The sequence below is a fragment of the Hippocampus comes genome, unplaced genomic scaffold (assembly GCF_001891065.2).
Source record: "Hippocampus comes isolate QL1 unplaced genomic scaffold, H_comes_QL1_v1.1 scaffold194, whole genome shotgun sequence".
In the NCBI taxonomy this organism is placed as follows: Eukaryota; Metazoa; Chordata; class Actinopteri; order Syngnathiformes; family Syngnathidae; genus Hippocampus; species Hippocampus comes.
This window is the reverse complement of record NW_017805828.1, coordinates 789,495-815,290: the sequence shown is the minus strand read 5'-3', so window position 1 is coordinate 815,290 and position 25,796 is coordinate 789,495. Positions and strand designations below refer to the sequence as shown.

Genomic DNA, 25,796 nt, shown 5'->3' with positions numbered 1-25,796 from the left:
ACATGCAGGCGGCACACTTACTCTTGATAAAAACCAGCAAAGTCACGAACGTGCGTGAATCGGGACCCAGAGGTGTTCAAACCCAAGGCCCGGCCGGGCCAGATCCGGCCCGCTGCATCGTTGGGGGAATAAAAAAAAAAAATGCCAGCCTTTATAAATCATTGTGTTTATTTAGAGACAGACAGTAGTTGCTTGCAGAGGAAACAACCTCCTCCACATGGAAATGTTACACAATGCGGGACATGATTCGAATTTCCGCGACGCGCCCGCGCAACTCCTCACTTTTAGGGAGTTTTCTCCTCATTCTTCCCACGTCGCTCAAAAGCAGCCAAGGCCACCTGACATTCCCGAAATACACTTTCAGCCCCTCCCCCTCTGCCCGGCCGGCAGTGCGGTCACACTGAAAGGTTTTCTTCTTTCCAACTCTTCAAATGTCCACACAGTTTTAGAAAACAAGAATAATATTAAGAGGGAGGATAATAAAATATGCCGGCAAGTTGAATATAGATATACATTCTATTTTGAGAACAGAAGATGTATTTTTCAAGAATACATCCTTTTCGGCGCAGTGGTTCTTCAAGTGCAGTGCATGTACTACTCGTGGTGCACAGGCTCCCTCTAGTGGTATGCCAAAGAATCACTGAATTAAATATTCAAACTGCATCATGTTATCGGGGCTAATCCAGTCCACTACATTTGTTTCCTATCGTCAGTTTATTTTTTTTAGTTGACTATGTTTTCATCGAATCTTTTAGATGAGTTTGTTTTCAAGCGTTTATTGGGGTAAATGTTAACATCCATGCAAAATACAGTTGAATCGAATTATTTTGTCAAGTACAGTTTTTTTAAATTTTACTATACGGAAGCTTGGTGTTCACGTTCAAACGCTGCAGAATGTTACCGTGGCTTGTAATATAAAATGAGACGTTTTAGGAATGCTACTTGGAGAATCGAGTATTTTTCCAAGGTGGCACTCGGTGTCAAAAAATTGGTTTTACTTAATATATCTTATGTTCTTATAGCAATTACAACTTCTTTTTTTTTTAATAGGCAACGTTTTAAAAGGCCAAGCACCAGCTGGTGCAAAAAAAATAAAAAATAAATAAAACCATTTCTGTCGTCGTGTGCAGGCGGAGCAAGGCGGTCAATTTTGCCGACTTGCCGTTGTGAGGTGCGAGGGCTTAGTTCTTTTGCTGATCTTTGGTTTTAACATTTAAAAAAAAAAAAAAAAAAAAAGGTTCATCACAGACTGTTGAAGATCATATTCCACGGTAATAAAACTCGTCAAGTGGTTCTCGTGTGTCATTGGAGGTCATAAAAAAACGCGTTGCAAAAAGACAAATGATGTCTAGGTCTGATTAAAAGCACATTGGAGGAAGTTTTGTTCAAATAAAAAAGAAAAAGGAGGTATAGTTGTTATGTTGTAGCCCCTATCCAAGCAGCTAGACATCACACAGCTACGTGAAACCGGTCGTGGGCGTTTCCATGGATACCATGGAGGGGTGAAAAAATGAAAAAAAAATTAAAGATAGACGACGTAGTTTTCAGGGATTAAACCCGTTTTTCCCTGGTACGTCGCTTGCAGCCATCCTGGTTCGACTGATGGGTACACTGCCAGAGAAAAGAACACAGATGAAGAAGATAAGGACAAATGTGGGTCAGAGTGTTCTTTTATGAAAGCAGGATCGCCTTACATACGACAAACAGAAAAAAGCAACAACAAAAAAAACCTGAAGCAAGGCAAGTTCTTTTGTACGGGACCATTCGCACGCCAGGCACATCCGTGGGGCTTTAAAAAAGCGGCAAGACAAATTCCCCACACAAAAATCAGGAAATGCACACTCTACAAAAAGTCTTATACACTAAAAAAAAAAATCCAATAAATATCCTACGGACTCTTTCGATTTACTGAATTCGGACATGCGCATTGGTTGCATGTGATTAAAATGCGGTAAAAAATATTTTCAAGTCAATAGAAAATGACGTCAGTTTTACGACTTTTTAATCGCATTCAAATGAAAAGCGAATGATTTATTTGTTTCAGTGTATTGTACAAATGAGGCGCTTCTCGAGGGTGACAAGGTCAGCGCAAGGCAATCAACTGGCACCTTGCAAGTCACATGCTGTCTCTTGATTGGTTGTTTTTCCTCAGGCGCAGTGGTTTCTTAGATATCAAATTAGAGACACAAGCTGAGTCGACGCTCGCACACAACTGTCAAGCCAGAATTATTGTTTTCACAAATATGACCAAAAGTAAATCCCATCGTATGTTTACGTTAGTGACATCTTCCCCCAGTTTAACTCGCTACGGAAATTTACCGGAACACTTTGAAAATTTACCGGACATTTGCCATTCCTTTGCAAGCCTATTGGTGTGATGATGTCCGGTTTCCTGGTACCGGTAAACAGGACTACATTGTGGAACTTAATCAGAGCGGCTCTAAAAATGATGAAGTGCTGCGGGTTCGCTAATGCGGAGCCATAAAAAGCCTTTTGCTAAATGGCGAGCAGCGTTCGTAGTCGCTTTTTTTTTTTTTTTTGGTATCTGGCAGTAGGCTCTGCTGGACCAGAGAGGCGCAGTGGGGGTGGGGTTAGCGGGCCCGGGTGCCTTCCATCACTAGGTTACTGTGACCTGCCTCCCTGCTGTTAGCGGGCCAAGCGGGCTCGTCACGGAAAGGCAATAAAACGAGGCAGACAAAAAAAAAAAAGGCGCTGTTTGTATTTTAGCAGTGCTCACACTGAAAGCTGGGATGAAGCCAAATGGGTTCCAATGAGCCACTGCAAAGCAGATAAGCAACCGGCAAGTCATCAGGTACAAAAACTTATTGACTGTACTTAAGTTGGTTTTTCGGGGATCTGTACTTTTCTTGAGAATTGATTTTTCTTGTGATCTTTGTTTCAAAAAAAAAAAAAAAAGGCTCTTTACTTTTTTCAGTCTCTGCAGATGATGACAGCATGTATAGAGAGAGAGAGAGAGAGAGAGAGAGAGAGAGAGAGAGAGAGAGAGAGTGTGTGTGAAGGTGATGGGCAGTAATGATATAGAAGAATTACCAGCAAACCAAAAAAAAAAAGCAAGCAATATGTGAACAAAACGTGCACAATGTTGCCTTGACTGACAAGCTGAATTCATTTTGCAAGCGTGTTTTCGGTAGCGCTCACCATCGGAGAAGTGCGCCCCCTGGGGGAAGCTGAGCTCATGGCTGTGCTCGGCCTCACACGAGTAGACGGCTTGAGCGTCCCTGTCGGAAGCACACGTTAGTTACAGAATGCCTTTTGAGCATCCATTCAATCTCTTTGATATCCGGCTAAAAGGTGCGAGTGCTAGTACACTCTTCGTTTTTCACGAGTCTTTTGCTGGAGATTCTACTTTCCTATTCGGCGGGGTTTTAAGCACCATCTTCTGGCCTTTGATGGCATTACAAAAAATAAAAAAATAAAATAAAAGGACAAAGTTTGAAATGATGTTTACTTTATGTCCTTTTTTTGTAATGCCCTTAAAGGCCACAAGATGGTGCTTAAAACCCCGCCTAATAAGAAAGTAGAATGTTGTTCAAAGTTTTTAGAATTATGGTTTGCAGTATATCTATGGTTTAAACGACTAGTACCTGTATAGACAATTTTGAATTTTTTTTTTTTTTTTTGGTGGGGTGGTGTCAATGGCTGACCTATTTTCGCTATTCGAGCACAAGGCCTAAACATGAGTCACGTGTTGTATTTGACATCTTTGCGAGTGCATGCCGGTTACCTCCCGAGCGTGGCGGGTGGCTGAGTGGCGGCGTGTTCGAAAAGCTGCGCTCTGGAAGCAACCCTGTGAGAGAGGCAAGAGGAAGGGGAAACACTGAGACACGCAAGGAATGAGAACATTCTCCCGACAGACAACCAAGCTAAAAAAAGCACAAAAAGTTCTGCGATGACACCGGATCGTAAAAAGTATTTGGTGGGCCCATCATTTTTTGTCAGCATAAATATTCCATAAACTATGCATAAACTATTACTAATTCCTTTTCCAACATTTTCCGTAAAAAAAAAGAAGGTGAACATTATCATTCCACGAACAACCCAAAACTTAGCTCCTCCCCAACATACAAACCTTATCACTTGAACATGTTTCACTTAAAAAAAAAACCCAAAAAAAACAAACAACAAAAAAACCCCAAAAAGCCGCAAATGGTGGCAAAAAGAGCTCCTCTTCTGTAAATGAAGCTACTCAACTCACGTCAACAGTTCCTGCCGGATGGCGCCAAAGCGCTGCTATTATTGGTTGGATCGCTGAGCATTTCGGCGAATATCGGAGGAATGGTTTCAAAAAATAAAACGCTGCGAACCAGCAATTTCTCTGGAATTTCAGAAAGAGCACAAAAATGTCAGTTGGAGTTGGGCGAAACTGGATAATTGATCTGTTATGGCACACTAACGTGGTTGGGAATGGCTGTTCTGGAAAGTCAAGAGTCTTGGTGACCTTTTTTGCCCAGACCCGCAAAAACGCACATGCTGGCTTTTCACAGCCAGCATTTCTGATGAAGTGAAAGGTGGAATGACACAATGCGGGACATTTCCTTCCTTCCTCAGGAGATTTAAAAAAAAAAAAAAAAAGATTTTAAAGCGAGGCAACGTCATGACGAGGCCACACATGACCCTTCGTGTGCCACCGTGACCTGTGAGTCAAGGCGATGCCAAACTGCGAGGTGGCAAGGGGAGGTGGGGGGCTATGCGAGTGCTTTCGCATACACAGATGCGCGTATTCCTAATTTCATTACCTTTTATCTTGTTTTTTTAACCCATTTTTTTTGCAGTGTTAGCGCATGCGCGCACACACACACACACGTACACGCACAAACGAGGAGGAGGACGAGGAGCGCAGTCAGCTGGGTCACATCAACCCCGAGAATTAAGAGCAGCTCTCCCACCACAGAGGAGAGATCTCATAAATCTCTCCACGCTCGCACGCAGGCCAAGGTGGCGGCCAGGCGGCCCGACGGCGGCAGAAATGCGGCTGACCTTATTGTCCTTATTGATGTGTAACACGCGCTAAATCAATGTTATATTTAAAAAAAAACAAACACAAAAAACAAACAGATATATCCTGTGAGAGCAGAGAGAAAAACACAAACACCCATTGGACACATTATTAGGCACACCTGCAAATCGAAATGTAACCCCCCCCCCCTCACACACACGAAAATAAAATCAGCTATTCGTGTTTATGCTGGGGCTAATTATTTCTAACTTTCCTGGAGTGGCTACTTGAGTGAGTTTTGGTCGGTCCTGTTGTGGACATTTCAAGCAGGATGCAAATTTGGGTGACTTTTCCCGGGTGGCTGAGTGGCGGCGTGTTCGAAAAGCTGCGCTCTGGAAGCAACCCTGTGAGAGAGGCAAGAGGAAGGGGAAACACTGAGACACGCAAGGAATGAGAACATTCTCCCGACAGACAACCAAGCTAAAAAAAGCACAAAAAGTTCTGCGATGACACCGGATCGTAAAAAGTATTTGGTGGGCCCATCATTTTTTGTCAGCATAAATATTCCATAAACTATGCATAAACTATTACTAATTCCTTTTCCAACATTTTCCGTAAAAAAAAAGAAGGTGAACATTATCATTCCACGAACAACCCAAAACTTAGCTCCTCCCCAACATACAAACCTTATCACTTGAACATGTTTCACTTAAAAAAAAAACCCAAAAAAAACAAACAACAAAAAAACCCCAAAAAGCCGCAAATGGTGGCAAAAAGAGCTCCTCTTCTGTAAATGAAGCTACTCAACTCACGTCAACAGTTCCTGCCGGATGGCGCCAAAGCGCTGCTATTATTGGTTGGATCGCTGAGCATTTCGGCGAATATCGGAGGAATGGTTTCAAAAAATAAAACGCTGCGAACCAGCAATTTCTCTGGAATTTCAGAAAGAGCACAAAAATGTCAGTTGGAGTTGGGCGAAACTGGATAATTGATCTGTTATGGCACACTAACGTGGTTGGGAATGGCTGTTCTGGAAAGTCAAGAGTCTTGGTGACCTTTTTTGCCCAGACCCGCAAAAACGCACATGCTGGCTTTTCACAGCCAGCATTTCTGATGAAGTGAAAGGTGGAATGACACAATGCGGGACATTTCCTTCCTTCCTCAGGAGATTTAAAAAAAAAAAAAAAAAGATTTTAAAGCGAGGCAACGTCATGACGAGGCCACACATGACCCTTCGTGTGCCACCGTGACCTGTGAGTCAAGGCGATGCCAAACTGCGAGGTGGCAAGGGGAGGTGGGGGGCTATGCGAGTGCTTTCGCATACACAGATGCGCGTATTCCTAATTTCATTACCTTTTATCTTGTTTTTTTAACCCATTTTTTTTGCAGTGTTAGCGCATGCGCGCACACACACACACACGTACACGCACAAACGAGGAGGAGGACGAGGAGCGCAGTCAGCTGGGTCACATCAACCCCGAGAATTAAGAGCAGCTCTCCCACCACAGAGGAGAGATCTCATAAATCTCTCCACGCTCGCACGCAGGCCAAGGTGGCGGCCAGGCGGCCCGACGGCGGCAGAAATGCGGCTGACCTTATTGTCCTTATTGATGTGTAACACGCGCTAAATCAATGTTATATTTAAAAAAAAACAAACACAAAAAACAAACAGATATATCCTGTGAGAGCAGAGAGAAAAACACAAACACCCATTGGACACATTATTAGGCACACCTGCAAATCGAAATGTAACCCCCCCCCCCTCACACACACGAAAATAAAATCAGCTATTCGTGTTTATGCTGGGGCTAATTATTTCTAACTTTCCTGGAGTGGCTACTTGAGTGAGTTTTGGTCGGTCCTGTTGTGGACATTTCAAGCAGGATGCAAATTTGGGTGACTTTTCAGGCATCTGGAGGCCCCTCATTTCCTTAAATGTCCTTCTTCAAGTGTTTTGACTCGCATAAAATTCCAATCTTCTGATGTCGATTGTGCTGCGCTCTCCCTTCTGACAGTCGTTGGCGCTTGCCAAATAGTGAGCCAACACTTTCAGGACGACGATTGAAATAGGACGGGACTTTATTGGGCGTACTTACACTGAGCCTGGTCTTTGGTATCCGTTGCCGGCTGAGGCTGCGGCGCCTCGCCGCCGGATCACAAGCTTGGGCGGAAGCTGCGGGTGCTCCGGCGGCTTCAAGTGATCGATGAGATCCAGCGTGGAAAGATTTTGGGCGGACTTCGAGTAGCTCCTTTGGCCTTGAAAGGGAGTTTCTCAGTTTTTAGTCAGCGATTTTCATGCTCAGTAGGGAAGCTATGCAGAGTGGAATCTAAAAAGGAAAGTTGTCTTTTTTTTTCCTTTATAAGAAGTATGCTGAAGTGACACATTTCAACTATGAGGTGAGCTTTAAATGTCACGGGGTGGCAAAGTTTAGCCTGGGTTGTGTTTGGAAGTTACCTTCAGACACACGCAGTGACTTGAGAGAGGTTGTAGCCGTGAGATCCGGCGGCCTGGGTTCAGGGTGCCCTTGGTGGGGGGCCTTTTTGGGGGCCACGCCGGTAACGGAAGACGCAGTGAGCGCGTCCTCCGACTCCACGTCGGTCGGGCCGGGATCCTCCTTCGAGCTGGACTCGGTGCTCCGGGGCCCGCTGGAGCGCAGGGACGCGGTGTCGGGGAGCCTTGCGCTCTGAGCTTGAACGGAGGCCGGGGTCTCGGCCTTGGAGGAGCCGTTGTGCTCCGACGAGTGCGAGGAGAGAGACTCGATGCTGCCCATGGGGGTGCTGCCTGGACTGCTGCTGGATGCGTCGCCTATGCAGGGACCAGAGGGGAGGCACGCCAGGGCCTCATTAAAATCGGCCTCATCACTTCAAATGAGGAATTTTGTTCTCCGACCTGATACAGCCTCAGAGGAAGGAGAGTTTTTGATTACACAGAGTCTAGTGTGATTTTCTTTAAAAGAGCAACTTCACCATGTTTATTTTGAACAATTGCCTCACTCGTCTCAATAGACTTTGATTTATTTTCAAAAGGGGGCACATAGTTTGAACAGAAGATGTCGAAGAACAGACCCCTGTGGGACGCACCGTGTCAAAGCCGCTCACATTCATAATCGCCAATCGAGGAAATGGTGCAGCCCTGCAGGTTTTATTTCCTCTTGGTACTCACTTTCAGCGTCGGCCAAGCACAGGGTGGGGGTGTAGAGGCCGCGAGGCTTCCGGGGGCCGCTCGACAGACAAATGGCTCTGCTCCTGCGGGAACCGGGCCGGTTCTGAGGCTGCGGTGGTGGCACGTTGGGGTCTGGAGGCTGATGGAAGATCTGGGCCAAAAAAATTAAATAATAATAATAATAATAATTTTAATCCCACTTTTGTTTTGACATTGAGAGGTTTGACTCTCTGGCCCACCTTTTTAAAATTCTCAATCAGAATTTCCACCACAATATTCTGGAACTTGATGTTCATCATGGCGGCCACCGTCTCCTCTTGTGAGCGCATCAGCGTTGGCCCGAAGATGACGCCCAGGTTGGACACGGTCATCATGTTGGACTGATTTTGCGTGGAAACTCTGCGGGTGGAAAACATCGGCAAGGGGTGACTCGTTTCTTCGCCGCCGCCGACAAACATCGTTCTTCTGATCTGGTGGTTCTCCAATTTTTGACACCAAGTATTACTTTCAAGAAATACTTAATGTATCAGCACCAACATGAAAATGCAGTCACGCAGTGGGCCTAAGTACGGAAGAGGATTGGGGTCAGTGATAGAATAAAATAAAAACTATTTAAATAATGATTAAATTAAAATGCACACAAATACAATACACTGCTTTTGTCTTCTCTATTCATTGACAAGAATGGAGCACAATCATACATGACGAGGTGTTTGATGAGCATCTCCAGCATTTCCTTGTTCCTCCCTGGCAGCTTGTGGACCAAAGAATGGACAGCGCACACGCGGTAGTTCTGGTCGTCCGATTCTGAGAAGGAAAATTTGAAAAAGTTGCAAATTACAAAATAATTTTTAAAATGACATATTATGGAGGAAAAAAAATGCTTGTATACAAACAGTTGGTTCTTTCACACTTTTTGGTAAGCCTCAAATGGACTGAAATTTGAGCTTTTTTTGTCCCACGAACTTACTGACAGCCATGATGAATTCTTTATGCAGCTTGAAGGTCATTAGCGGCTCAGAGAGACACCTGGAGAGTTGAAAAATAAATCAATTAAATATATCAAGAGAGGCATTGCTTGTCATTCATTTCCAAATCTTGGCAGCCGCTTCTTCCCGTGTGAGTCGGCCGCCCGTCTTCATGATTAATAGCTGTGCCGTCGGTCTGCGAGACACGTTCCGGCGCTCAATGGGGATTTGTGACGGACGAGGACGGGGCGAGCTGACCTGAGATAATTCTTCAGGCCGCTGGTGATGGTCTTGTTGTCCCACGTCTCGGGATCCAGGTCCATGTCCGCCGGTGCCTTGGTTGCTTTGAGAAACACGCAGTGGATGTGAATGACGCAGTTGACAACAGCGCCACGTATTAAAAAAAAAAAAAAACGTGCAATCAAACGGTAAAAATACGAAGCTAAACCTAACCTAAAAACTACTATAGTTATAGATAGTAGTAAAAAAAAACATTTTCCAAAAGAAGTAAAATCAAAAACACTTCCCAAAAAATAAATAAATAACCGAAACTACATCTTACAATTATAAAACAATCACAATCATGATAGCCAAAATGTCAAAAAAAACCCCACGAGATTTCAGGGTTTCATTTGAAATAGAATTATTTCATTATTATCTGCAGTCGCACGTAGAAATTTTCTTTAAGACACAAAAATTAATGACGTTTTGTTTTGATCTTGCACTTGACAAATACTCCATATATTTTTAAAGAAATAAAACTAATACTAAGACTAATAAAAACAAAAATAAAATGAAGCATTTCCGGATTTTTATTTATTTATTTTTTTGAACAATCAAATTAACAACCAGTCCTCGTGACCCCACCGTGGCCACCGAATCGAATCCTGTTGCGCTCAACTAGTGCACCCAACTGGCCTCTCGCAGTTACTTACAAAAAGCCGTCGCCATCAACTTCTGCACTTTGGAGTTGACGCCTCCGATCCTGTACAGCCCCATGGTATTGATGCCTGCATGCGAGAGCAAACGCCGTGAAGTCGTATTCTCGATTGATTCGTCGTGGTTTTGAAGACGCCTCACCTCTGCTCTCCACCAGGTCGATGCACTTCCGCACAAAGTTAAAGCCGGCCTCGTTCAGGAACGCTGGGACGCAACATGAAGAGCGGCGTGGAGAATTAAGAGCATCAGCCCAGAATTAATATTGCGTCAATAACTTTTACTGTCATAAATAAGGTGGCATCTCGAAGAAGTGTTCATTCAGTTCCGTATTATTACAACTTTTTTTTCCTCTAAAATTGTTTTCAATTCTTATGGAATTTTAGGGGAATACTCCGATTGTGAGTCGGTCTTGTATTTTGGTGAGAAAGTAATCGACTCACTGGCCACTTCATTAGATACACACACACTCGAGTACCGTTGGGTACTCGAACTCATCTGACGATGTCACTGTACCTCATGTTGCGACAGGCGGGAATTTTTAAATTGAGTGGCAAAACAGAACATGTCAGAAATGTGCTAAACACAAAAATAAAGGGCACACTTACTCTCTTCCTTCTTGCTCAGGATGGCAGGCAGGTTGTAAATCTAGACGATTACAAGAAAGAAAAAAAAAGGAGTTTAGAGTAATATCGTCACTTATTTCTAAAACTCGGTTAATTAAATTAGTTATTTTGGGGGGGTCACTATAAACTTGGTTAATTTGCTTTATCTCCTAATTATTTGATGAATGTGCATTGACTACACGTTGAATGAAAGACAATAAGTGGTACAGAAAACGGATGGATTTATGAAAACAAAAGAATGAATTATCAGTCTATGGCCAAATAATCTGATTTAAAAATCTAATTCAAGACGGCAAAAGGTGAGAGTAACTCAGGCTCTCGATATTGTGAATGTTGTAGTTTCGAGCAACAGCCACACGAGGGAGCCAGTGGCACACGATTGCGTGTTCGGCTCGTTTTTTGGTCCACCCGCCTGCTCTGCAGGATTGTCATTTTGTCCCGAGGGGGGTTCCTTACCGGCTCCTTGCCATCCATGGCCTCCAGCCAAAGCCTCCTGTTGGACTCGGACAGCGCCTGCAGCGTCATGACACCATGCCTTGGGTCATAAAAAAAATATAGAGAGATATAAATAAAAAATAAATAAATGAATAAAATTCTTTTGGTATGACAACATTGCCTCTGGGGTGTTTAGAGTTTCTGTGGTCACTTTTAAAGGGCCAGCGTGACCAAATGCAGCTTTGCCGGTGCTTGGCATCCTGCGCGCGATTGATTGATTGATTGATTAAAAACCTGCATAGTGCCAGCGTGATTCACCACTGCATAATTCACCACTGCATACCCAGCATGCATGCGCGTTTTCATCACCTCAACAGCGCGTCACACAAAAGCGCTCGGATGAAATGATTTGGAGGTGCGGCTCACGAGTTTGCTCCATATGATTGATTTCACCGGCATTAAGCATGAATCTGGGCGCGGAGGGAAGCAAAATGAAAATCAGAAAGCGGCATGTTTATCAGACTTTGGTTATTTAAACAAAAAAAGAGGTTTTTGGAGTTCAACATTTATAATAGGACAATAGGTTCGTAATTTTGGGAGACAAGAAATGTTGGCTTCTTGAATATGGAAATGCATTAATAAGTCAAATTTTTCGTTGGGTAAAACATCCGAATGTTGTAAAAATAAAGCGGTACTTTTTTTCCAAAAAGTAATCTCGGTAGAATATCTCTCTCTCTCGATGTAAGTTATAGAAACTTGAAAAAAAAAATACTTACTTAAAAAAGATATATAACCTATTTTATTCAGTTCATAACTTTCTGGAGACCTTCATAAAATATTTTATTCTTCTAAGACGGTCGGACTCTTTCCCTTCAGCAAAATTTTTGCTGTCAACTTTTTTTTCCCCCTATCGTAAATACTTGTGTATCTCCTTTTCATTTTCAGTGTGGCCCGGACACTCCTTCATCGAACATATTACAATCTAAGTCCAAGTTAAAAACGGAAGCCATTTAAGTGCGACTGTTTTCAAATGACATGGTTCAAGTTCAATCTGATCAATTCAAGTCGAAATTGGAAGATTTGACAACAATCGCTGCAAAACGCACATCAAAAGCATCTGCACATTTTGCCCCAGCGAGACAGCAAACGAGGCAGAAAGAGAAGATAGCGCCAATCACACGGAAGCGGCATACACGCACATATAAACACATACGTGCACATGCGACGAGGGTCCACTCACGTACCGGACTTTATAGAACAATCGAAGAGGCCTGAAAAGAGTTCCGCGGCAGACGCCGTTTCTATGTGGACATGAAGACAGAAGAAGAAGAAGAAAAAGAAAAAAAAAAAGGGACTGGGAAGGGTTTTTAAACGTCGAGGTTACAGTAATCCCCCGCACATTTAAATTCCGTCGCCTGACATTGAGTTCCTGCTTTGTTTTGCGATCCAAAATTTGATGCATGAGCGAGCGTTTTATACGCCGCCGCTGGAGGGAAGTGACAAGAAAATAAAACAAAAAAAAGGAGCAATTAAGGTACTGTGATGCTCTTGCATGTGGGCAAGGAGAGCCACAGTCACAGATTTTTTTTTTTTTTTTTAAAGCCATTTGGTAAACGGGACAAACAGTCAAACACAAAAATACAAAATGACGGCACTCGCAAGGAGCTGCTGTAGGCCGCAACTGGCGCCCAAAACTTCAGGTCTCAGTTTCACTCATTCAGCACAGACCTAACACACTAATACTACAGTACGTACATTACTCACACTTTACAACTACTACTTTATTTTACGTTGGGGGGAGCTAAGTTAAGCCTGGGTCGTTAGCGGAAATTACAAAACGTCTTCGCCACAGGTGCATTTACATGCACCTTTCTTTAACTACCAATATAGGCGATTTTAAAGAAACGAGTCAATAATTCGCAGCTTTTCCATTCGTGACAGGTCTCGCTACCGAGCTGTCATAAATAGCGGGGGACTACTGTAGACGCAACAAAGAGGTGTGAGGGGAATCATGCCAGACTCAAAGGGAAAAGAAAACATGGGAGCCTTCCAGGATGTTAATGGGGGCTGAACAACGTTGGTGCGTCGACATGGAGAGAGTCTCTGCCGGGACACGCTGGGTTAATTTGATGGAACACAAAACATCTCACATGCACTTCAACTGAGCTTTTTCTTGAGCACTGAATAAGCATAATGGGAAAGATTCACATTTTTAAAAAGCTAGAATCATGTTACTTAGTTTTATTTTTTTTAAAGCCATTTTAAGAAATTTCACGCGGAGGCACAGACCTTTCCACCACCTCAACGTCGAAGCAGAAGCGCTTGTCGATGGAGTCCGTTTTCCTTCGGATGCATGACTTGAGTTTGAACATCTCGGGCTGGTTGAGCACCAGACCATTCTAAAATATAAATGCAATAAAAACAGCCCTAAATAATCCAACATTAAAAGATGCAACATTTGAGATTTAAAAAAAAAAAAGTTCAATGAAGAAGAAAAAATACATTGTAATGACATGTCAGGAATAAAGTTGTAGATCAATGGAAAAAAACAAAACAAAACCAAAAACTGACATCAGGATTAAACAAAACTAAGCCAAAATCCAAAATTCTAAGCTATGCAAAGACCAAATAAAACAAAACTAAGCAAAGCTAAAACTAAAAGAAAAAAAAATGAGGCGAGTCAACTACCTGCTTATTGCCTGATTTATTGTCTGTATTGCTCATAGTAAAAGTTTTGCTGCTTTTCTCATACGTGCAGTAGTGCCTTGCCCAAGTACAGCCCAGCGGACCTGGGGAAACAAACAAGAAAATATTGACATCTTTCATTAGGATTAAAAATAAATGGCTTACAGATGGTTTAATTTCGAAAAGAAAATTCAAGATACTGTTAGTTACTTTTTGAATACTTCCTTAACACCACTTTACTATTAGCTGAGTTTTTCAGTGAATAAAGGAGGATCGATACCTTGACTTAGGAGTTTAATTCCTATTGTGACCTAGCTTGTCAACATGTTTCCTCATTTGTGTGCATTTTGGCCTGCAAACTTCTAAGAAATCGTCACTCACGTTTCTCCTGAACATACAGGAAGCCTTCCATGCTCCATCGGCCTGGAGCTTTGTAGTCCTGGTCGGCAGACCTGATCCTCTTCATCAGTTTCTCTACTTCCTGCTTTGTGCTCACAAAGTTGTTGCGCGTCTGCGTGGGGGAGGGATGTGGGGTGAGAGTTTGTTTGCTGCAGTCGTTCTCTCTGCACATCATCGTGAAAACATCAAGTCAATGTTCTATGTAGCCCCACGAGTGTCAACACGGATTGCTGATTAATATTGTGATTGTGGAATATGAAATAAGAAAGTAACTCCCCTCCCTTCCCCAGCTCCACGCCGTTTTTTTTATCCACCTCAGGGGGAAGGTGGCCATTTCGCCACTCGCTGAAAATGACATCGCAATGCCAGTTGACGACAGGTGGCAAAATGGCCGCCCCTTGAGATGGCTAAAAACAAGTGGATTTGTCTGCTTAAGTGATGCTCCCTAGATGTGATTGAAATTGAATCCCTTGTTTAGACTAGTGGGGGCACGTAGAAGATATCATTGTAAACCAAATTTTGGACTTGACCTCCCCTCCTTTAATTAAAAATATCTATCACGAGTTATCTCACTATCTTGAAAACAAAAAACATCTATCTATCCATCTATCACTAGCTAGCTATCTAGCCAGATAGCTATCTTGAAAACAAAAACATCTATCGCTCAATCAATCAATACATGCATCCATCGCTAGCGAGCTCGCCAGCTTGAAAACAAAAACATCCATCATCCATCCATCCATCATCCATCACTAGCTATCGAGCTGTCTTGAAAACAAACACATCTATCTTACATCGCTATCTATCCCTCTTACCAGCTATCTAAAAGTAAAATGTAAAAGAAATAAATAAATGCTCAAGTAAAAGAAGAAATACCTGCAAAATGAACCACAAAAAAAAAAAAAAAAAAAAAAAAAAAAAATCGAGTGAGGAAGTCAAACTTTATTTGCCACGGTGGACTGCAGTGTGTCATGGCGCGGAGCAGCGAGATGCTGATGCAGCCTTGCAGTGCTATCACAGCCCTCAGCCTTGCGGGGCGTGAAGAGCAAGTGTAAAATGTCAGCGCGACGGCTGCTGCGTCAGGCCGATTTCCAGGGGCCCTGGGGCTGCCACTGCTGTCGAACGCAGCCTGCTGTTCTTTGACTCTTAACCTTTCTTCTTATTTTATTTATTTATATTTTTTTAATTAAGGGCAGGATATCATAAAGGAGACATGTTTGGGAAAATTGAGGGGCTTTTTTTTTTTAATCGCTTGTTCATGAGATGGACAGATTACAACAGAGTTCTGCTCAGAAATACAACAAAGTCTGAATGCATTTGCCCACTTGGTGAAGTGCTGCTTCCATGAGTGAAAATCCCTCCGCTTTTTGTCGTAATGCAAACAAAAGTAGTTCTCGCAGTAGCACAACCTGCAGTAGAGCGGGCGTGGGGGGTGAGCAGTGGCAAGGCCGCCGCCTCAATATTTCATTGCTTAGCAATGAAGGTCTGCCTCCACCAGTGAAAATACAAATTATGCTTTTACTTAGTCTTTAGGGAAGGTCTCTCTTTCTCTCTTTGGAAACAATTAGCAGAACTTTTATGAAGACACCAGGGAACTCCTTTACATTATGACCTAAAAAAAAATGCATTGTGTGTCTCTTTTAAAAAGCAGCAGCAGAGAAACCTGACGACCATACAGGGCACGGTGAGATGCGGGTCGGTGCTTACGTTCTGGAGGTTGAACTGGAGCTGTTGCTTGTACGGCTCAAACTCGTGAGCCAGCTCGTATCCCTCGTGGTAGAACGTAAACAAACCCTGCAGGAAGGCCAGGAGCTGTGAAGGAGCAGCGCTGAGGCATTAGCACGCACAGACACTCACAGACACACACACACAAACACACACACACACACACACACACACACACACATACACACACACGCACACACACACCCGTATACTGTATCAACATACAAATAGGATAGAGAGGGCGCTCGAAAAAGTTAGAGACGAGGTGCACTTCCGTGTGACCCTCTTAGTCCAAACTCCTCCACAGTTGAGCAGCTGCTGGCATTGTTGTTGTTGTTATGCACAGACTATGTCAATTACAGCATCTTGTTGGGAAAAAAAAAATCATAACTCAGTGGTGTTATGCGCGGTACTCTAAATCTGATATTGTTTATTTTAATACAGATGAATCAATCGATTGTGTTTGTTCAAATACATGGGAAGAGGACTTTGAAAAGATGATTGCGTGATAAATTGCGATTGCAATATTGAGGAAAGAAAGTTCAATTCGATTTTATTTTATTTTATTTTTTTAATTGTGCAGCCATTTCGTTGTGAGCTTGGTCACGGAATGGATTAAAGTCATAAATCAAGGCAGCGCTGTGCTTGTGTTCATTTTTTTTTGGAAACTGTTCTGTTATTCACTGAAAAACTCCCCCATTCAATTTTCTCCATTAAAAAGCAAATATGAGAATCACCGATTTTTTGTTTTGGTTTTCCGATAAATGAATGGCGGAGACACTCCCCAAAAGCTTTGATGGGCTTTACGCACGTTAGAAAACGTGACAAAAGCAGCATATGTGAACTTCACGCGTGTTGTTGGCGGTTGAAGCAAGCATGGTGCTATTTGTGCCGCCCTAGCTAGCTCGCAGTAAGCTTCGGCTGGCTAGTTAGCGCGGGCAAACACGTTGGGGATTGGCTATTCGGTCAGTAATCATCTCCTCCATGACGCCGAATAAGACACATTTCTGACAAAAATCCTTCTCACGAAGGAACTAACAGAAAAACGGAGAAGGCATGTTTAATCGCTAAGCTAACCGAAAACTCACACATAATCGTTTCAGACTGAAATTAAGTGCTTGGGTAATCGAGTACACTTTTCACTGACCATACAACCCATTCCGAAATACGAAATATAATTTATGATCATTTATATATTTATTAAAAATGTATATCTGCGCTTGAAATACACCAACTGAAAATACCGTTTTGTTGCTCAACGCAATGCTCATTTAAGAAACAGAACACTATTCCACTGTTGTATTTTTATTGGTTACCAAATGCTTGATTCAGGTCCCCTGGGATTAACCTGCATAGCATTGCTCCTCAAATCAAGTCATTGCTGAGCATTACTTCTCCGCAAAAGAAAAAAAGAATTTGATCCTTGCCAACTGTTGTGGCTGACGAGAGCGGCTCTCCGTCAAATTCCGGCGACACAACCCCTGATTTGATATTCTGTATGAGCTTGGCTGTATCAAACGCTCTTCAAAAGGATGAGTCACTTTATCTGTGGAGAGATTCATCCCGTCACGGTGACCCAGCGGGCCAATAGATTTACATTTCGTTTGGTGGGGTGGGGGGAGGTGGGCCCTGCTTTGCAAGGTGGGTTGACATAAACAAATGGAAGCTGGGAATGCAGCGAGTTGAGGGGGATTCTTTGAAAGAAATACTTGACTCTCATCTCACGTCTCCAACACATACAGTACAGTGAGAACTTCATATTACCTGTCACCGTCGCCGATGGAGCCGTTGGAAATAACCGCACGGAGTGCGACGGTTGGTTTTATGACGCACCCGCGGCTGCGGTGTAAACTAGCGGGACACATTATTAGGCACGCTCAAACCATCTAATGAGAGCCGACGCAAAAGCCGTATCAAAAAAGAAACCAACTTCCATTACAAAAGATAATAATTTAAAAACAAATACTGAGTCTTTCAAAACTTTGTATTCATTCAACTACTCAAAACGACCCTCATTTTTTTTAAATAATGATTTTCCATCTTTTCACTGAATGTTGTTTTTATTCATTATGTCTTTGCCACTAAAAAGCACAATGGATTTTGCCTCGTGTTTGCCTGACGCTATGAAAATAAACTTCCCTTCCCTCATACAAACAATGTGTTGGAAATAAGTTCAACTTACCGGCTCCACAAACTCAAACTTCTTCTTTTCTTGCACTTCCTGTATTTTGAAGACGTACTCGAGGGACGCGTCATAAAAGAGCTGCCTCTCCTTATCAATCTGTGCATCGGCCTGCCAACCAGCAAAAGTGTCCAGTCAAAGAAAGGTGAGCCCGAGCTTTATTCATCTTGAGATGACAGACAAAGCTGCATTGACTATTTAAAAAAAAAAAAAAAAAACTGGTTTGTTTGGGCTTTACCTCTTGAAGATAAGCTTCTTTCTTTTTGGACGACAGGTTGAGGTGCCTTTCAAGCGTGGAGTAATATTTCTCCGTCTCCTTATCAAATTTCTTCTTCCCGTCCTAAAATAAAAAGGAATAGATAAATAAAAGGAGAACCTCAAAACACCGGGTTTTAGGTCCTGGGAAAGTGTGATGCAGCTGCCACTAGGTGGAAGTCAAACCACATTCACACTCCACATGGACATGACGGCAGTCAAGAGAATTGAGAGTCATAAAAGCAGCACAGGACACTTTCATGATACCTGTTGGTGGAATTATCAAGAGCAGTGGTTCATTCTTACACCAAAGACCATGTGTAAAATATATATATTTTTCCCTCCAAGTACTGTACCATCATTATATCCAACACAAAAATACAGTAGTGTAGTAGGTCTGAGTGTTCCTCAAAAAAAAAAAGGTATTATTTCCTGAAAGTATCATTTTAAGCCGCTGTAACCTCACACACAGTTTGAACCCCAACACTGGAGATATTCAATACGACTTATTTTCAGGCAGATACCAGTGCAAGTAGTCCATTCTCGAGCACTCGCCGATACCGAGTAACCGATACCGCTAATCCTTTTGATACAAAACATTTCTATTATATCAATGACAGTTCATTTTAAAGAAAGACCTTTAGTTCTGACAAAAGGCAGTCAATTTGCAGTAGAGAATCAAAGACCACAACAAAACACAAACAACCTACTATGAATTTAGGGATTCACTTGTCATAAATTAACCAAAGTGCAAAATAAGATTCCCTGAGTTTTGTTATTTTGTTGAAAATAAATTGAAATGCAAAATAATATCGGTTCACCTGTTAAATGTTAAAGCTTGACACTACGAAGTTGGAAAGTAGGGCTTGGCGTTATGGCAGATTTTTTTCTTTTTTATTATCACAATTTAAGGATTTCAGTATTATGATAATCCCATTGATATCACAAAATTGAGCTACCTACATCCAAGTACAAAAGTGTTGGCAACAGGTGAGTATGGCATACTCTGTATACTATAACAGAAAGGAGTAAGTCAAAGCCCAATGTTTATGATGTTTTGCATCGTGTGTTAGCATTAAGATAGCAGACTTTTAGAATCCTAAGTTGTTAAATGTTGTTTGGTGAAATACACAACGTGTAATTCTCTTGGTTTAATCTTCAACCGAGAGTGGCTATAAGAGCTAAGCTAGCAGTGGGCCTCTTTTTGTAGAATAGTTCACTGTTTGGCGATCTGCTGCTTGTTGTGAAGTTGGCTTGCAAAAACAAAACAAAAAAACTTCTCAGTTGAGATGCCACAGCATAGTTTTTAGTTGACCTTTTAGTGAACTCTAAGGTCGACAACATAAAAATCTTTATACTGTACAGCGATTCGGGAATTGGGAAAGAGTGAATGATTCCATCATTCCGAGGGGGCAGGAGGGTGGGGGGCAGGCTTACAGTAAACCCTCAACAGAAACATAAATTTAGCAGTAGATCTGCTTGGGGTTAAGAACTTCTTTTTTTTTCCCCTATAAAGTGGCTGGATGACGTTTGTATTTTCCAAAAATGATCCCTAAGGATCTGATAAAATGTTCCCGTGAGAGGAGCAGGAAATGGACTTTTCATGACAGACGGCCATCTCGCAAGCATGTCAGACCAATAAGACTCAACTTTTAACACCCTCCCCCAAATCGGATCCAAATCAGAGGCTTCTATTCTATGAAGGCATGTGTGTTGTCTGACCTCTTGGGCTGAGCCACAGTAACAGAAAAAGGGAGGGGAGTGGGCCCTGAGGGGGGCATTGGAGGGGGGCTTGAAATCAGAGCCTGCTTGTTTGTTTTCATTCCCATGGCCCTGATGTTCAGCAAGCCAACTGGACCCACACGAGCGTTCCGCCTGAGCGAGTTAAAACTCACCACGAGACACGATGATGCAACAATTCCGCCACCAGAGTGAGAGAAAGAGAGAGTGAGAAAGAAAAAAAAAGAAAAAAATCAATAGATAATTTTACATGGCTTCTTATTTCCATCACACCCGCTGTTCCTGGCGCACAATTGATTTTCGTCGGCAGAGGATGAAGGGGTGCTGTTGTCGAGAGAGACAAGCCACACAAACAGGTGTCGAGCTAAATAAACACACTTAAGTATGATACGACGCTGACAGCAAATATATTTCCCCCAAGAACCGACCGTCTACTTTTTCTTCGAGTGGAAAAAAAAAAAAAAACAAACAAACAAACAAACAAAAAACTGCCGTTGACGTGACACTATTTTGGAAGCACGCATGCAAGTGAAGCGAATTCCCTCGGGAGAGAGAAAACACACGTACACACTCACTACGGGAATCACAATAAATTAGGAGCTTGGGTTTTATCAGAGGACCCCCGTGGCCAAAGAGGAAGTCTGACCAGCACGAGCGTGCGGCGAACGGCTGCACGCCACATTCTGACAAGCCATCTCGCGCTGTGGGGACTGCGCAGTGAAAATGTGAGGAGGTGCCAGTCACAATCTGTCACCCTGCTTTGCTTGTTTGCTACAAATACAAAGCACTTCATTACTTTACCTGAAAAAGCCTGTCAAGTGAATTCAGAGATTTGTTTCTCAGCACCATCCACAAGTTTGATAAGAACTGCACACTGTTGTTTTGGGAAATGTTTTCACCACTTCGGTTGTCGACATGAATAAAGTAAGATACATTACAGCCCTTTTTAGCTGCATGACTATGCTGAAACCAAGCTGGGAGAGGCAAAGGCGTGTGGACGGCAATAAAAACAAAAACAAAGGATGTCAACACACTGTGTTGCATCCAGTTGTGCACAATGCCAAGCAATTACAACAAAGCACGCACGCATTTTGGCATTGACCAAAAAAGTAAACCGCGATCGCTTTTGATGGGAACATTAGCCCCTGCCAACATGGCGGCTATGTAGGCACCTCACTTAAGTAAGGCTGCTACAGCATTCTGGTGCATCTTAGGGTGCTTTTGGGAATGTGCTCCAAGCGTGCTTTGCTTCACTACAATTGTTTGGAAACTCAGAACATTGTTAAAATGTGCCATTCGGTCATTTGGTGTAGCTACCACAAAAAACGGGAGGACTGGAGCGTTACACGGAGTGCAAGAGCCGCTAATTGAATTGTAACATGGGGTGCGTTCGGATATTAATAGGAGGGAAGCGTGCTCTCGTGTTCCAAACACACCACGCTCAAATGTTAGGGTGTCAGAGTGAATTTCCGTACGCACCACTAGGGCCCTATTTTCGTGGCCAGCACAATCTAGCGCATGTACAGTATTTTCCTAGACGGGCGGATGTAGAAAAGGGGCATTTGCGCCATTCTGGGAGTGAACATAATCATCATATTGGTGATTTCACTTCCCTTGATTTTTTTGGGGGGTGTGGCTAAAATAGCTCCCAGTGTCACACTTGGGCGTCCAGCATGAGTCGCCCCTCCTGCACGACATTTACTTGTTAATTGGAGGAGTGTTTTTAAAAAAAAAAAAAAAATTTCCCCAGACAAGTAGCTGTACTTTGACTCGAGTACGGAGTCTGAGTACTTTCATCACCTGTGTCGACAGTGGTCTCGCAGAGTGCACCAGGTGCTCTCTGATTTGTCCCAGAAATAAGTATGGCACCTACATCACCTTGCGAGGCCTGCCGGATGGGGGAACAATACAGATGGGGGGAATCAGACGAAGGAATCCTGCCAAGCTTCAGACTGATGTCATTGTGTGTGTCACAGTGGAAGGTAAAAGGAGGAGCAGAGGGTAGCAGTTCAAGCCCACCCGCGGACCAAAAATAAGGTGATAGCAGCTTCCTCTGTGGCCAGGTCGCAGGTCATCTGAAGGAGGGTCGCCTTAGATTGAGTGCCGGCCAAGTGGCAGCATTGTGACTCATCTTTTCGGGCTAACGGAATATTGTGCTTTACGACGATGTCAGCACAGAAACTACCAAATTAAACATGAAACTCACTTATTTCATCAGAATAAAGAGTTTCTTTACACCGTCCACAGCAACGACAAAATGTGCTTTGGATGGCAAAATAATGTTTTTACAAATCTCACCAGTCTAACAATTATACATTTCAGAAGCTTGACAAAATATTTGCACCCTATTTAGTAGTAGTATTTAGTTGTGTGCGTGCTCAACAAACTCAAGCGTACACACACACACACACACACACACACACACACTCTGCTCTACTGTACGAGCTGGAAGATATCCCCATCTGATGACTTTGTACTCCCTCATGAATAAATCGCATGCAGGAAGAGATGATTTCGATGCAGAGCGATGTTGGAATTCCCGTTGTGTGTTTGTATGCAAGACTTAGTGGGGGAAAAAAAAATGCATTACCCAACGGTATTTTCACAAGATCCAATATGGACAAAATTTCTACAATCGGCAAATATCAGTAGAAGTGCAGATGACCGCTAGGTATAGATCTGGCTTCTCCAATGCGTTCCAATCCACAAAATGTAATTGATTTGAAAGAGCACCATTATAGCGGTGGTTCTGAAACGCAGGGGATCCCGAGGGTCTGCAAGCGGTAGTGATAAATAAGTAAATGGTTATGTTGTATCATTAAACGTGCATATCTACATATGGAGACCAAGAAAACAAACATACAAAGCAATTACGACTTCACTCTGTAGCTTTGGGCCAGTTAAAAGCACTCACAGGATTATGACCTATCACGTAAATCATTCTCGCATTAATTTTTTTCCAAGGAAAAAAAAAAAGCAAAATGTTGCAGGATTATATTCAGATATTTTTAGAGCGCAAAGGTGTCGTATTCCAAAATAAACATTAAAAAAAAAAAAAAAAAGATGTATACACCTCGCTAACTTTGCCATTCTTAACAGGGGCTCTAATGAGCCACACGGCCATTGTCTCAGTGCCTCTCATCACCATGGCAACAGATGTGAGCAGAGAGAGGCCCAACGTTCACCTTATGTGTACAGCAAATAAGGGAAAACGTCTCAATATCACGCACCGTAACATTTCAGCAGTAAAGCAAACATCTGTGGCTGACGAGGTGTCACCTGCACATTCAGTCGAAATGGCTTCTCCGGAACGGTGACAAGAAATAGGAGGAGGGGGCTCGGTATGAGGCAGCTCATGACTGGAAGCTAATTTGTAGCGAACGCGGATCGCGCCACCAAACGGCAAGGGATTTATATCCAACCTTATCTAAAATGCCGGCGATATTTAAGTTTTTAGCCTGTGTTTGTGAATAATTGTGAGGGATTGGTGCCTCGCCCCCGAAATGTTCCGGGTTCGCAGTCTTGATAGTTCACTATGTTTTTATTTTTTTATTTCTTTATTTTTGGGGTGTATAGTTTCAAAACTGTAATTTGTTCGGCTTGTCATTTGTTTCAGATGTAATTCCACTGTTGACCGCTAGATGGTGGGACACTTGCATTAGACTGTGTGAATTTGAAAGACGAACGAGACCAGCAATCCTGATTTTCCTGCCGACACAGAGGGATGGCTGTAGGTTCATTTTGGAATGTACATCTTTTGGGATTATTATTGATGTGCAGTGTTTGGCCAGAATAGGAGTTAACATTGCAAGTTTGAAAAAAAAAAAAAAAAAAGAACAAAACAAAGAGTAACGCATGCGCTGGATACTACTCGTGATTTTGTCAGTGCTTTGGCGTGTGGGTACATTTGTGAATCATAAACTAGGAATAGGCTGGCGTTTGCTATATTTGTTTAAAAGTTCATGGTCGCGGTTGTGTCATATACAGTACGTACGGTGCAATTATCACATTTCAAGCTGAACATGAAAAAAAGGTAAATGTCACGTCCTCCAGAGATCCAAAGTAGCCATGAACTATCTGCGGTGTGTGCACTGACATGTTTTAATTAGCAGTGGTCACATCCCTCGTGTGTGCGTGTGTGTGTGTGTGTGTGTGTGTGTGTGTGTGTGTGTGCATTCATTCTTCACACTCAAGCCGATGATGGACCTCAACAGTAACCCTGCTGACGAAATCCCTCAACCGGAACATCATAATGTGATTATTTTTCTTTTTCTTAACCACGAGCTAAAAGGGTCACCCATGAATCTGAAGCTCCTCTGCTGATTCCAGGACAAAAGTTAAAAGTAGCACAGCAGCACCCCCCCCCCCAAAAAAAAATACAAGCACACACACACACACACACACACACACACACACACTTACGAGCAGTTTAACTCTGATACATCTCAGTATGTGTGAAAAGGAAAAAAATTACAACATGAATGAAAGTACAAATACAACGACTTCAGTCTTTATGACAGTTCTTAATATATTTTTGTGTGGGAAGAAGACTAACAACAGGGGGTGGCGGGCGGATTAAATATTTCACATACTAAATCCCCTTTTGATTAAATAGCGGTGGGTATTGGACGTAATTATCGTAAGTGAACACAGAGAAAACGAATAATGAGAAAATCAAAATTTTTAATCGTTACATTTTCGAAACCACTTGATATATTCACTAGGGCCTGACCGATTCATTATAAACCCTAATTCATTACATAAGACAAGAATAATGACATCCAACCATAAAAAAAAAAAAAAAAAAAAAAAAAAAGTATTTTTCTCGCTTCTCGCTAAAGGACAAAATATCAAAACATTGTAAAACAAGACAAAGTTCATCCTGCAAGTCATATGTTTTGTTGTTGTAAGCTTGAAAGGGAACAAAAAAGAAATTATTTCTTCTATTGATATTTTTTAATCAATCGGCCAATTAATCAATTATTGGAATTTTACTCTAATTAGTCTCCCCCCCAAAAAAACAATGTCAGTTCAGCCCCAATCTTTACGCACTTCTTTTATTGCGTTGTCATAAAAATTATGTTATTTACGAGGCTGGAACAGATTAATGGAATTTCAATTCATTTCAATGGGGAAAATGTATTTCATGTGCTAGGAAATTACATTCCAGTCTAATAGGTCACAAAACAAATTACATTTGTAACTTGAGGTATTAAGTCACTTTTCCATCATATATTCCTTTTAACGTGAATGTCCTCTGCTTAGTTGTAATTGTTATGCCAACAGTGTCTGTGTTAAGAAGCTGTCACGGGACCGATGTGGATTTCCCTGCAGTGGTGCAGTTCACGCGCCGGCTCGCCATGAGCGTCACGCATCAGCACCCGCCGAGGCGAAGCATCCATACGTGACCTCGAGGGATTACTCGCAGTGCCGCCAAATAAGGCGCTAACTGGAAGGGGGCCATGTGGGGGCTGGGCGGATGGTGGGAGGGGGCGGTCAGAAAGGCCGAGCGTGGCTCCGCATTCTCGGAATCGTGTAAAAGTCACCGCTCGTGATGGCCGGCTTTTATCTCCCTCCAGTCCGAGCTAATGTTTGGCGATGCGAGAGGAGAAAGCCATTAGGAGGAAGTGGGTGGAGTTCAGAGTGACGTGGGGAGCGGGCTTTTAAGGAGCCGCTCTATAAACATGTGCAATAATAACACTGAAAAGTGGAGTGGGGGGGGGGG

At 42.7% G+C, this 25,796-nt stretch overlaps 1 protein-coding gene across 4 annotated transcripts in view; it reads right to left on the bottom strand.

The window, feature by feature from the left end:
• Positions 1-150: 150 nt before the first annotated feature.
• Positions 151-25,796, bottom strand: part of arhgap42b (Rho GTPase activating protein 42b) — a 61,515-nt gene continuing 35,869 nt past the window's right edge. Inside the window, exons 5-25 of one of the 4 annotated variants that reach the window (XM_019887312.1) lie at positions 18,315-18,416; positions 18,077-18,187; positions 15,877-15,981; positions 14,152-14,281; positions 13,774-13,874; positions 13,375-13,484; positions 12,330-12,386; positions 11,107-11,185; positions 10,633-10,672; positions 10,169-10,231; positions 10,024-10,098; positions 9,347-9,431; positions 9,091-9,149; positions 8,822-8,927; positions 8,360-8,519; positions 8,121-8,271; positions 7,413-7,763; positions 7,054-7,213; positions 3,746-3,808; positions 3,160-3,239; positions 151-1,611 (exon numbers count right to left, since the gene is read on the bottom strand). In XM_019887312.1, the coding sequence (XP_019742871.1) occupies positions 1,523-1,611; positions 3,160-3,239; positions 3,746-3,808; positions 7,054-7,213; positions 7,413-7,763; positions 8,121-8,271; positions 8,360-8,519; positions 8,822-8,927; positions 9,091-9,149; positions 9,347-9,431; positions 10,024-10,098; positions 10,169-10,231; positions 10,633-10,672; positions 11,107-11,185; positions 12,330-12,386; positions 13,375-13,484; positions 13,774-13,874; positions 14,152-14,281; positions 15,877-15,981; positions 18,077-18,187; positions 18,315-18,416 (2,277 nt within the window). In that variant the 3' untranslated portion in view covers positions 151-1,522. Of the gene's footprint in view, positions 1,612-3,159; positions 3,240-3,745; positions 3,809-7,053; positions 7,214-7,412; positions 7,776-8,120; positions 8,272-8,359; positions 8,520-8,821; positions 8,928-9,090; positions 9,150-9,346; positions 9,432-10,023; positions 10,099-10,168; positions 10,232-10,632; positions 10,673-11,106; positions 11,186-12,329; positions 12,387-13,374; positions 13,485-13,773; positions 13,875-14,151; positions 14,282-15,876; positions 15,982-18,076; positions 18,188-18,314; positions 18,417-25,796 lie in introns of all 4 variants that reach the window. The other 3 variants (XM_019887311.1, XM_019887314.1, XM_019887313.1) reach the window with 3 other exon arrangements.